The 12,663-nt window shown below is 46.9% G+C and overlaps 1 protein-coding gene across 11 annotated transcripts in view; it reads right to left on the bottom strand.

Moving 5' to 3' along the window:
- SHLD1 (shieldin complex subunit 1) overlaps positions 1-12,663 on the bottom strand; it is an 81,551-nt gene that overhangs the window by 40,940 nt on the left and 27,948 nt on the right. For 4 of the 11 annotated variants that reach the window (XM_074579174.1, XM_074579178.1, XM_074579176.1 and 1 more), the window contains 4 exons: positions 7,100-7,288; positions 5,494-5,574; positions 4,657-4,771; positions 2,086-2,255 (listed from right to left, as the gene is read on the bottom strand). In XM_074579174.1, coding sequence (XP_074435275.1) covers positions 2,086-2,255; positions 4,657-4,751 — 265 coding nt within the window. In that variant the 5' untranslated portion in view covers positions 4,752-4,771; positions 5,494-5,574; positions 7,100-7,288. Of the gene's footprint in view, positions 1-2,085; positions 2,256-3,815; positions 3,899-3,982; positions 4,060-4,656; positions 4,772-5,493; positions 5,575-5,806; positions 6,116-7,099; positions 7,292-7,519; positions 7,568-12,663 lie in introns of those variants that run through there. The other 7 variants (XM_074579177.1, XM_074579175.1, XM_074579181.1 and 4 more) reach the window with 5 other exon arrangements.

Below are 12,663 nucleotides of genomic sequence, written 5' to 3'. Positions count from 1 at the left end.
TCCTTTCCCCAGACACTTCTGCCAGAACGTGCTCATCCAAGAACATTTGACACAAGCAGACTGTTTTAAAAATATAGAATCATAGAATTGTCTAGGTTGGAAGGGATCTTTAAAATAATCGACTCCAACCGTTAACGTAGCACTGCCAAAACCACCACTAAACCATGTCCCTCAGCACCACATCTACACGTTGTTTAAATACCTCCAGGGTTGGTGATTCAACCACTTCCCTGGGCAGCCTGTTCCAATGCTCGATGACCCTTTCAGTGAAGAAATTTTTCCTAATATCCAGTCTAAACCTCCCCTGGCACAACTTGAGGCTGTCTCCTCTTGTCCTATTGACTGCCACTTGGGAGAAGAGACCAACCCCCACCTGGCTACAGCCTCCTTTCAGGTAGTTGTAGAGAGCGATAAGGTCTCCCTTCAGCTGCCCCTTCTCCAGGCTGAACAATCACAGTCCATCCTCCTCTCTTTTCTCCCACACTGATTAAATTCAATGGATTAGAAAGTTGCAGTTGTCTCAAAAAAAAGAGAGTTTAAGTGAATATGTATATCGATTTGACACTGTTATAAGGAGAAAGAGATGTTCAGAGTATGAACAGGGTCCAACATGATACTTGGTTATTTCACTACCAGGAGCACAGGGTAAGGAAACATTTACAGCATGCAACCCACAGTTATTGCAAAGTGGTTTTAGTTGTGAGGGGTGTCTAAAACAAGCAATAAAGGAGAGGCTTCACAGGCCTGACCTGGCCTCCTCAGTGCACCTGGAATCCCCACTGACACCAGAAGGTGTTGGAGAGAGCAAGGAGGAAGGACCTGGCCTCTGGGCATACCTTGGTACTGAGCTTTAGCTACATATTCCACATATGCACTGTAAATGACATGCCCATTGCTGTCATTTGGGTTTAGAGATGCCTATCTTCATTTCCACATGTGTCACTGCAGCTATGCCTCAGACCAGTCTTAGGACTGCTGAGTGGTCATGCAGTTGTTCTGTGCATCCCATTGATGAGAGCAATCAAGTCCAGTTGCCCCGAGCCACACTAAATGGTGTTTGAGTAGCTAAGCTGCCCTACAAACATTGCAGGAACTGCCTCACAGCTCCCAGAATTTCTTCATACCTGCGACACAGGGCTTGTGAAATCCGAATAGACAAATGCCTTCCATCCTGTCTCACTATTAGAGGAACTTCCCGATTCTCCTCTCCCACAACAGCGGAAAAGGCTTGCTCAGGACATGCCTCGTAGTGGTAGTCACCACTCTTATGCACAAAAAATAAAGCAAAACCTCAAACCAGATACACTATTCCTCTAGTGCAATATGGATCATGGAATGTGATATGGATCACAGTTTAAAGTAGAAGTTACAGTAAAAGATTTGTATCATTGGTAACGTAGGACACATGACTTCCTGGTCTGCAGAGGAAAACCAAAGCAAGGATTGGTATCTGCTGTTCACAGACTTTATTACAGTTCTGGATGTATCACAATTAGATGTGAAGACAACTGCACAGTCCAGTAGTCAACATCAACAGGGCTAGATTAGTTTCATAGATCCTGCTGCTTACCTGTTTAGCATACAAAATAGTGGAATTCCCACTGAAAAAATTCACATGTCTAATTCCAAGGCGACTTCTTGGAACTAGGCCAAAGTAAACCACACAGTGTCAGAGGAAGAAGAGGAGCCAAACTCTACTTTTAAACTACTTAAGACTCCAAAGCAACCAGAAATGTCATCAGTGATGTTTCATCTGCTCAGATGCCTTGACAAACCATCTCCACACATTATTTGCTGATCAGATTTTATTTTCCCCCCACAATATTAATTACTACAACCTTCAGCCCAGCCAGGATGAATATATGGCACAAAGTGTCACTGGGCCAGTGCATTTCAATTTCACACTTCTTGCTGTATACTCACACTGACTAGGCTGAGGGGTGCACTAATCAGTTCTGGTAAAATGTTTTAAGACAAAGCAGATGCACCAGCATCAGACTGCTGTTACACAGTCAAATGACACACTGCCTAAATAGATAATGTACCGGCTAAAGAAAGAGCATGTGGAGAGGCAGAAGCTGTTACCTGTGGGCAGAGAGGGAAAAGTATCCACAGAACAAAAAAGCTCCTCGCTGTTTTCAGAGCTGGGTGGAGGCAGAAAGCGCTCTGCTAGGTCACAAACTGAAGGTAGGTCCAATATGCTGCTCTCCTCCGAGTGACAACTTGGTGATGTCTCTTTTCCTTCCATGGTTCCACTGCAGAGACACAAATACGACTGAGCTGGGGTTTTAGAGCATGAAAATCCAAGCGGAAGTCAACACAAACGATCTGGCATTTTTGCACTACTTTATGAGGTGAGAGAAGCTGTTCCAGCATATTGGCATTTCATTTGAAAAATAAGGGCAAATTTAAAGATCTAAAGGAAGAACAATAGCAAAACCCATAGACAACAGCCCTAGCCCTCAGCAGGATAACTAGGACTCCACAACAAATCTGGCTTTCCTAGAGGCATTCACAAGTACAGATTTAGGCCCCAAAACTAGAAAGCTATGGAGTGTATTCACTTCAAGGTATATTATGTGTGCAATTTAAAAGAAAACATGTTCCTCAGGGTCCCCTCCCCTTATCACTGATGCTTCTAGATGTCACAAGTTAAACCCATCCTTCCTGGCTCTGTTCATGAAATTCATCATGCTTACTAGCAGAAGAAAAAAACGTCTTAAAACTTGGTAGTCTCAACTCTACAGGGGTAACAAGGATTTCCTAGTGTGGAGGCCCTAGGGCAGCTGTGTTGTATACCCTGTGCACAGCACTTTGGAACACTGCAGCTGAAACACCCCAACACCCTCCCCGAACCAGTCCACCAGCACAGAGGGCAGGAACACATGGCTGGGTGGAGAGCAAGGTAGGGCAGGTGCCATCTAGCTCCACACCAAGGGCCACAGTGGACAAGCAATTCTTCTGGAGAGGATAAAACTAAAGCATTCCACCACCCCAGCAGCTCCAAGCACAGCTACACAAGTGTCTGGGGCAGGAGCGGAGTGAAAGGCAAAAACTTGGTGGGGCAGAAGCTCTTGTGAGGCAGCCCTTTGTGAGGCTGCTGAGACTCTCCACTAACGGTAAAGGCTCTGAGCAGAGCACTGTTGTACTCCAGCTCATACCTCTGGCAACACCAAATAGAGGAGGAATTGACTCAGTCCTTACTGCAAGGCCTCATGCCAGAAGCACTTTCAGGCAGGACCTTCATTTAAAACACCCATTGAGCACTGATGACAAGATTGAGTGGGGTAAACGTGAGCAGACACCAAGCTTTTCCCCCTCACTCAAGTAACAGATGATGCTTTCCATGGAAAAAAAAAGTGGACAGAACAAGAGTGTTTCCGTGAAATTTGAATTTAGTTCCTAGCTCTTACAGAGATTCCAGATTTTGTGCAAGTTTCTTCCTTCATCTGTTTTGTTTACTTATGTGCAATAAAAAATGCAGATTGTGGCTATCCGCTCTGCCCCCTCCACCAGCTGTATCCTTCTGCTATTTTGGTAAAGAGTGATAGGACAGAAGAACCAGACCCAGTGGTCAGGCAATGGCTTGGGACCCTGCAGGCTCACATTTATTTCCTCTTCCATAAAATGAAGAGGGCAGCACACTCTTATCTCAGGGGTGTTGTGAGTAAGGAATGTTACAGCCACAAGGGTCAAAGAAATCCCTAGAAGGGATTAGCACTGAAAAATGAAGTAAATAGCCCCATGCAGATTTTAAAAAAAAAAAACATTCCTTAAGTGCTTCTGTGTTGAGTAAACTTGTGGCTAAGATGTACCTCTGACCTTTGCAGAACGCTGACTCGCTGAGGAACAGACTGGAGATGTTGGCTGTGCTACTGGAGGAGACCAGCTGCCTTGCCTTGGAGGGACGAGCAAGGTCAGTGCATTCACAGAAAGTTTCCAGGAAAAACCAAGTAAAGGGTTAAAAGCAAAAGAAACCTACAACCCTCTGATCCCCAACAGTCACTTCAGAGGGAAGCTTCTCCTCCACTGCTCTTCATGTCCCAAAACACAGATGACCTGTGCATAACAAACACAGAGAAGGAGAAACTCTCCTCAAATATTGTTTTCATGATTTGTGCTACTTTGTACACAATTATGTGTACAAAGTACATGAATATTTTAGAAACAAAACTGCTTATTTCAGTCCTTGGTCTGGAAAAAAAAATCCAGACCAAAAACCCAACCAATTCTATCCCTCCAAGGGCAAGTAGGAGATTACAGCAAGAAGAGCTGCTACTGTGGTACCACAGCAGCTTAAGGCTGTCATTGATATGGGCTGCTGCAACCCTGGCTGTCTCTGTCAGCTGCCTGTGCTGGCATCTTTCCTCATACTGCCACAACAGGGCTAACAACATATGCAGCCATGTGATGATCAGGTTCAGACAAAACAAATCACCTTTTTTAAAAAAAAAAGTTTCCCCTTAGATCAGCTCCCTCTAGTCCTCCAACAACTTCAGAGTGCAGTTTGACCATGTAAGGCAGTGTAAGTCAAGGCTACAGCAGTTGTACTACAAAAATTAATGGAGAGAGTTGTTTGTGAGGATGAGTAAGACCTCAGCTCAGCTTGCACCTTCAGGCATGTGGAAGAGATACACTATTACCTCAGTGTCATACCTGGGAACAGCACTGATGCCGAACCAGTCCTCTTGGACAGAGTCCGGGAGCAAACAGCCTGTCACTACTTCAGGATCCCCTCCTTCTTCCTTCATGATTTGTCAATCCCAGCTCGCTGGAATGAAACAAACAGGCTGGTTACATGCTTTGCATCAGCTGATTGGGCTGACGGGTGGTGTGACCTTTCAAAGCACATATGCTTGCCGATGTCAACAGTCAGTCATCACATATACCACTGTTTGTTGGGTCTTGCACAGAGAAAAGTTTTTTCTAGGAATCAGAAACAGCACATCTAGTAATGCCCTTCAATCTTTTGACAGTGATAGAGACCTCCTGGAAAGGGGTCAGTACGCTCTAGACATAAAGCCAGGATTTTCTTTACAAGAAGCTGCCAGATGGGCTGTTTACTCAAAACCCGTAAAGCAGAGAAGTGAATTACAGCTGGCATCCTTCCCTCCCTCCTGCGGAGGAGCAGGTATTTCCCCAACAGGTTTATCTAGCGGTGCTTTGACGCCAACACTGATAGCATGTGCTGCGTCAAACCTCGACTAGGAAACGTGTTTTAAGAGGGCCACGTAACCCAGTGTGTGGAGCAAGCCACTGGCCCACGAAACCCAAATCCTGTTTTCAGCCCTCTGACATTACTTCATCATTTCTTGTGAACAACCAGGACAAACATACTTTCCAGGAGGAAACTGGATTTTCCTCTGGGCTACCCTGCTACCGGGAATTTCCCGGACGGAGACACGCTGCCGGTCCTGCACAAACACGCCGGGTCGAGGGCACAGGGCTGGATGCAGGATGGGCACAATGGTGGGTGCCGCGTGCTGGCCTTACCGGCTGCCCCGCTCAGCTGGTTCTGGGGGCCGCAGAAGAGGGGCTTCTCTTCCTCCCAGTCTCGTTTCCTTCCCCCTTTTCCTGCAGGCAGAGACGTGCGTTATTTCAACAACCGCTCCCTTGGCAGCAAAGGGAAAGGAGAACACCACAGGGCAGGCCCCGCCAAAGAACACCCCGCAGCCCTGCCATGGCTGCCCCCCCCCCGGCACTGAGGAGAAAAGCAGGCTGCAGCACCCCATGGACAGCAAAACATGGTGGAGGGGAATAAGGGGAAAGCCAAAAGCACGCCAGAGCGGCCCGGGCCGGGCCGTACCCCCACAGCCCCCCTCAGCCCCTGCTGACAGGCCCCCCTTGCTCCGAGGCCGCCGGCCGCCATGTCGGCAGAGGGCGAGGTGAAGCGGGCAGAGCCATCTTGGCTGCGGGCAGGCACGGCCGGCGGGGCCCCGAGCACGGCGCTGCGGGGCGGGTCGCGGGGGGGGACCGGCGAAGCCGGCGCTGAGACGGACCCGGGCGGCAACGGCAGACGCGGCGGCTGCGGCCGCGGAGAGCGGCGGGACGGGCGGCGGGTCCGCCCACGGGGGCGGCTGGGCCGGGGCGCCGGGCGGGCTTTGTGTGCAGCCTGGTCTAGTGGGAGGTGTCCCAGCCCAGGGCAGGGGGTTTGGAAGGGGGTGATCTTCGAGGTCCCTTCCGACTCTAACCATTCTGTGATTCTATGAACTGGGTTTTAATGCTCTGGATTCCAAGGGCAGACGTGTTAGTACAGCAGCCCGTCCAGCCCTTCACCTGGGTGAGGCGAGGCAGCAGCGGCACCATCCCACACCTCCCACTCGGGTGTTTGTCTCGGCTGGTGCAGGACTCAGTCATTTTACACCACCGCTCTACAAGCGCCAACCCAATGTGAAAAATAGTGAAGGTATTGTTGGCTTTTGCCATAATAACAAGGCTATAAATCTTTGACTTATAAGGGTAACTAACCTTTAGTAAATTAGGAAACATGAGAAACCTCAAAGATAACAACTAACAGCAACTATGAAGAAAAACATCATGAAGAAAAACATCCGAGAGAAACAAAAGAGAACTTCTCCAAAAGACTCCCACAAGTGATTAACAGAAGGAAACAGATGCATAGGAGAAGGGAGTTGATGATAATCGATCCTACCAGAAGGAAACACATGCATGGGAAAAGGGAGCTGATCCTACCAGAAGGAAACAGATGCATGGGAAAAGGGAACTGAAGATCATCGATCCTCAGGAACAATTCAGAAGGAAACACACAAATAGAAGAGAAAAAGGACTAATAATAATCAATCATTATAAACAATTACTCTGTCTAAAATAGTGAATACGTATGCAATATTGAACGTATATAAGACATGGTTGAAGTGTTAGCTGGTGTGCCTCTGACTTGAGTCATGCACCCAGCGCTGTGCTTTTGCTTTATTGACTTTGTCCCTATAATAAAATAAGTGCCATTTCTGTTTAAGGGATCTGGTTATTTATTACACCAAGGTGCAGCCTGGAAAAGCCCTGAGCGCAGGGCTGTGCTGGGTCTGCAGGGTGGAAATATCATAGCAGGGCCCGGGGAAAAAACAAACGCAATTCTCACCTGGGACATAAGCAGGTGGATAGGCTGTGAGTCTTCCTTCCAGGGCTTACAAAGCCAATCTACAGTAATTCGTGTGGAGGTCAAGGAAACAGGAGGCCAGTCATCGGCTGCTGCACACTGAGGGTGTCCATGGTCTCCCACATGGCACTGAGGAGTTTAGCAGGCAGCATGGTGGAAGCATCATAAACCCTGCTGGGAAATAGGGTACAAACCACACTGAATTTGGGACATGCACATCACTTCACCAGATGGCATGTTTGCTGTGTGCTGTGATGGCCATGACAGGTGTGGTGACAAGGACCCCAGTGGCAGTCATGGGTGAGCAACACAGACATCCTGACCCTCTAACAGGGGTGCAGCAAGTGCTCCCAGCCACAAGCCAGATACTTTCCCAGCAAAGAGAATATATTGTGGTGCCACCTGACACAGCGTGCGTGGCGCAGCCAGGCATCCCAGGACACTGCCGCCAGCGGAGGTCAGGGAGCAGCCCCTTTTATTGTCCCGGCAGGCAGTCAGGGAGGAAAGCTGCCGGCCGGCCTGCTGGGGAGAAGTGCTGCCAGGGGAGAGCTGGCTGTGCTTCTTGGCACACACACCGCCAGTGAGACTGGGAAGGAGCTGGTAGTTTTTTCCAAGAGCCTCTGAACTGCAAAGCAGTGGTGGCAAACTGATGTGTTTAGAAGGAAATCATTAAAAGGAAAAAAATAAATTTGAAGTCCCATGGTTGCCAAGAGGGTTTCGTTTTGCTCCCAGGTGAGCTGGCTCGAGCCAGGGAACTTTCCCACAGAGAGAGCCTTTAAGTCTGCTTTTCAGGCACAGTGGCCATGACTCTGCCTTACACTTACAGCCTCCCTCAAGCCAGGCCTGCACTTTTGGGGTCACCGTGCAAGTAGCGATGCAAGCCCAGCTACCTCCTAGGCTGTAACTAAATCCAGACACTGCCCTAGTGCCAGGCTACCTCTTGCCATTTGCTGTCTGTACCCAAAAACTAACCATCCCTCTGGGGAGTGGGATGGCCCCTTTTTTTATGAGCTGGGAGGCAGCACTCCAGCGCTTGATTTCCTTGCAGGGAGTGGGGCTGGAGCTGAGCTGGGGAATGCAAACCATCAGAGGATCTGCCTTATTTAGTTATGGAGCACATACAATATTACAGCACCCAGAAACCAGCCATCTCTGTAATTTCACCTCACTGGATCATCCCAAGTCTCTGCCATCAGAAAAGCTCTGGCAATAGGTAACTTGGTAGGTATTGCTGGCTCCGGGAAAAGCAAGGAGCTGCAGCAAACAGAACAAACAAGGAAGCCGTAGTGCTTATTAACAAACAACTACAGCTTACCAGTTTCTATTTGTCATATTAGGTGGACAACCAAACCTTCAAACTTACTTTCATTTCCCTTCTCTCTCTCACCAAAAGGGAGAGGTCCCACACCCTCCTGACAGAGCTGTGCACTCCCCTGGTCTCTTGGCCATTGTAATTTACAGTCTTTACCTTTACTCCTTACGGACCGCATTATCAGCAAAAAGATCACATTTGCCCACAGTATTTAGGGCAAGACTGTAAGTGCATACTAAGCTCCTTCTTTTATCAGTGTATTGTTAGCACATGCTAAAACTACGCCAGCAGCCATGTCTGAAGTCGGTTAAAGCGGAAGGCACATGCAAGCCAGGAAATGCAGAATTAAACCCCACACTTGACATTTAGCAAAGATGAAAGTACTGAGAGTCACACATGGGGAAAAGGAAATGCATTTTCTGACTATTGCAGTTCTGTCACAATGTGAGTTTTCAGAATGTTTACAGTCTTGGGGTCAGAGTCTTAAGCTGTACATTTTCATGTCATTGAAGCTAATGTGTATCTGCCAACTTACCATCTTAAAAACTTAACATATAACATGAAGAAAAAAGTCTGTCTTCATAAACAGCAGAACTAGCAAGTTCATGTCTTTTCAGTCCTTTCCCACAGTCACACCACAGGGCAGCAACTCCATCTACTCACTTCCTTCTTTCACAATAGCTAGAAGTGAATGCAGTACATGAAAACAGAATAACAGCTGAATAGCGTCTATTCAGCAGGAAGTGCCCAGGGCAGAAGGGATGCTAAGGTTGATTTTCTCACTGTTGAATTATAGAAAGATTGTTCTGTTGTTTAAAAGAAATGATTAAGACAAAATTTGTAGGCTGCATACTTAAGAGTTTTGAGTTCACTTCCTCACAACGAACTAGCCCCTGGTTCTCAAAACTGAAAGCAAGAAAGAATATTGATAAATTTAAGTCTATTATTTGCGTGCATTTTACTTCCCAGCTCTAGAGACTCTTACTAAAACGGATGGAGGATCAGGCTGTGCTGGATTCCTGTTCTGAAGTTCCCCTCAGGCCCTGCAGACAGTGCTTTAGTGGTCTTTCCTCTGGAAAAGCCTCTTGTGGTTACCCCAGGAACAAGTGTTTTCAGGCTTCAGGCAAGCCAATCTGAGAAAGGGCTCTTCTAACCCAGGAGATGAGACCCTGCAACCAGCAACTCATCACTCCCTGCAGACCAGTAAGGTTTGCTGTGGTACTGCAAATAGCATAGGGCAGAGGAAGGCTGCAAGAAGAGGAGCTCTTTTCCACCACCCCATAAAAGGTAAGACACCTAGCATTCTCAAGTAACTTTTCTCACAATCATCCTTCCTTCATCTATAGCCGTGTCCTTTGTGTGCACGCCATAGTACAGCATGGGAGGTGCAGCTCACCTGCAGAGGCAAGAGATACAAAAGCCGCATTACAACAGCCAACACACAAGGAGCATCTCCAAGCTCACAGGTCTAGGCGTATTATCCATCTGATTCCTAACAGGGCCAGACCTGGGTTAACATACTTAGCAGAATATACTTGCTTACCTGGGGAAAAAAAACAAACATACCTGTGCAACCCCAAAATAAAAGGTTTGGTTGCCGTAAAACTCATTGATTTATCCAGCTGTGTTAGCTGATCAGATGAAGGGTATTACCAGTCCCCTCAGATTTGCCGCAGTTAAGTTTCCAGGACCACATAAGAAGTCATTGTGTGTTTCATGTTTTGCCACATGAAAGGCAATTGTTCAAACCAGCAAACCTCCCTCTAAAGGGTCAGCTCCAGTTAAACTGAAATACCTCTCCTTGCCATCACTATCTCTAAACAGCGATAACTGCAGTACTAATGCCTTGCAGAGTTTGGACTGAACTATCACAGAGCACTTATCGCTGATTCAGGTTCCCGATTAACACCGAGGTCAATGTCTAAGCTATCCTGCTTCTCTTTCTCATGCATAGTCAAGCAGGCAACTACCAAGTTACCCCAACCCCATGAACTGTACTCCGGTAACTGTACTTCTCTTCAAGACAGGTTAAGGTTACAAACAGCGAGCAGTCATCTGCATTACAAAAAAGTGGGTCAGCCAGGCATCCGAAAAATTCTTGGCCTTATCTTCCCTGGCGGTAAGACAAGTAATGCTTTTTGCTTCCTCCTTCAGTAACTAGAATTTCAAGCCTTTTGCTTGCTGCAATCAACACCCTAAGCTACAGAAGTTTCAAAGACCAAATGTTATTTCTGCCGTACCACAGGCCAGTAAACTGACTTCTCCTCCACTCCCACCCAGGAATCTGTTGCTGTGGGTCTGCCAGCAGTATCTGGCTTTTTCAGGGGCCACTTCTAAACTCAACAGGAAATCATGGTACCCAGTTCATGTACTAATACCATGTCTTGGAATTTTGCGATTTCAGGATAAACCTGCTCTCTCTTCAAAAAGTAGTTTTCTATGGCAAAGGCTTGAAAATGTGAATGTTGGGGATATTGCAGTACAAGCAGGAGCCAAGTTTTTTTTCTTACAATCCTGTACCAAATCCTGTCTGTCTCCTTCGAGAGCCTTTGCTGGAATGGGTGCAGAAGCATGGCTCCTACCCCTCTGATTGATATTCCCTCTCTTATTTTTTGGGCAACCCCCTTTGTACCTGCTGCTGCTTGAATCCACTTTGAAGGAAAGTTTTTTAGGATGCTAACACTCTCATTCTTGTTCTGCTTAAGCTTTTTTTAGCACAGTGGATGCAGACGTAAGGGCTCTGTGGGGCCTCACTTCCTCCTGCAAAGAGCCCTTCTGCGTCACCATTCACTAACCATAAAACTTGACTATTATGTGACTCAAGGACAGACACAAAGCACACTGTAACTTCGTTCTCATCTTGCACCTAAGCACAACTTGGGTCTGTCTTAACTAGCATTGTATTTCTTTCTTCAGACTTCCCTTCTTGCAATGTATTTCTATTTAAGTCTCCACACCCACACTCTTCCCTTGCATTCCTGCTACCCAGGGATTTTGTATAATCGCTCTGCCCGTGCCTGTGACACAGCTGCTGCCTGATGGCAATCCTGCACTTTGCAGTCATGATGAAAGCAGCACATAGAAAGAGCAGCAACATTTGTAGTAAGAGGACAGGTCTTACCTAGGCTCATCTCTTAGTCTCCCTTTGGGGCAAAATAACCCTTTTAAGCATTGGTTATCCCCTGCTGTTTATCCCCTTTCATTCTTACTTCTACCCTATGAACCGAGTGATCTACAGTGTCTTCAGCTTCTCAGTCACCGTACACACCAGTCAGCAACTGGAATCCTTTAATTCTGGCAGGAAGCATGTGTCTGAGTTTCCAGTTCTCGTACTCCTGGGATCTGGATGGAAATTTTTACAGCTGGACCTACATACGTCTATACACACATAAGTATCCACCAAGGATTTGTCATGTTCTCATGCTGTTGGGCCCTTAGGGAATTTCCAAAAGATGCTTCCAGCCTCATTTGAAGTAAATAGCCCCAGGAGAACAGGAAATAAAGTCTGGCTTCTTGCCTGGATTTTACGGTGCCTGATATAGTACAGAGGTCCAGCAAGAAGTGTCAACTGCAGTATTCATGCTCTTCTCTCCGCTAGAAGTCTTCCACCGCTTAAGAGCTGAGCCACCTCCACTGACGCTCTACACTGCTAGGGTTTCTCCCCTGTCTAGTAACAGACTTTCATTACAGCAAGCACATCAGCTCTGAGATCATTACCTATCTATCAGATTTGATCAAAGAGTTCAAAAGTAACTTCAGATGAGCACATCCACATTGGCTTTGTTTCTCCTAGAAGCCAGGTTCAAAATAAAGAGAAGGGTCATATCTTTCATCTAAAAGGCTGGTGTCCTGCAAGTGGGGTTACGATGAATAGAGTGAAACTGAAGGCCAGAGAGCATGGAATGCTGGAAGGAACTCACCTTCTGCTCACACACAATGTTATCTGCTCCCCCAGCAGTTCTCTCCACTGTATTGCTTCAGGGAGCTTCTAACTAGTTTTTGCAGTTGTCAGCATATCGTGTTACTTTAACTGAGTTCTCATTCATAAGGCATAGGATTGACAATGGCTCTGGTATTAATTTCACACATCAATTCAAGGTGACCATCTTTATAACTTAAAACGGGGGCTCTGTTCTGATCCTGTTCAGTGTATCTTGATTTGAGATGACAGTCTTATTACCTGCCCTATACATTATGGTGGGGTGGAATTTTTTTGAGTAGTTACACTTTTTTT

Source organism: Larus michahellis, chromosome 3 (genome assembly GCF_964199755.1).
Source record: "Larus michahellis chromosome 3, bLarMic1.1, whole genome shotgun sequence".
NCBI classification, from domain to species: domain Eukaryota; kingdom Metazoa; phylum Chordata; class Aves; order Charadriiformes; family Laridae; genus Larus; species Larus michahellis.
This window is presented reverse-complemented; position numbering and strand designations above follow the sequence as displayed.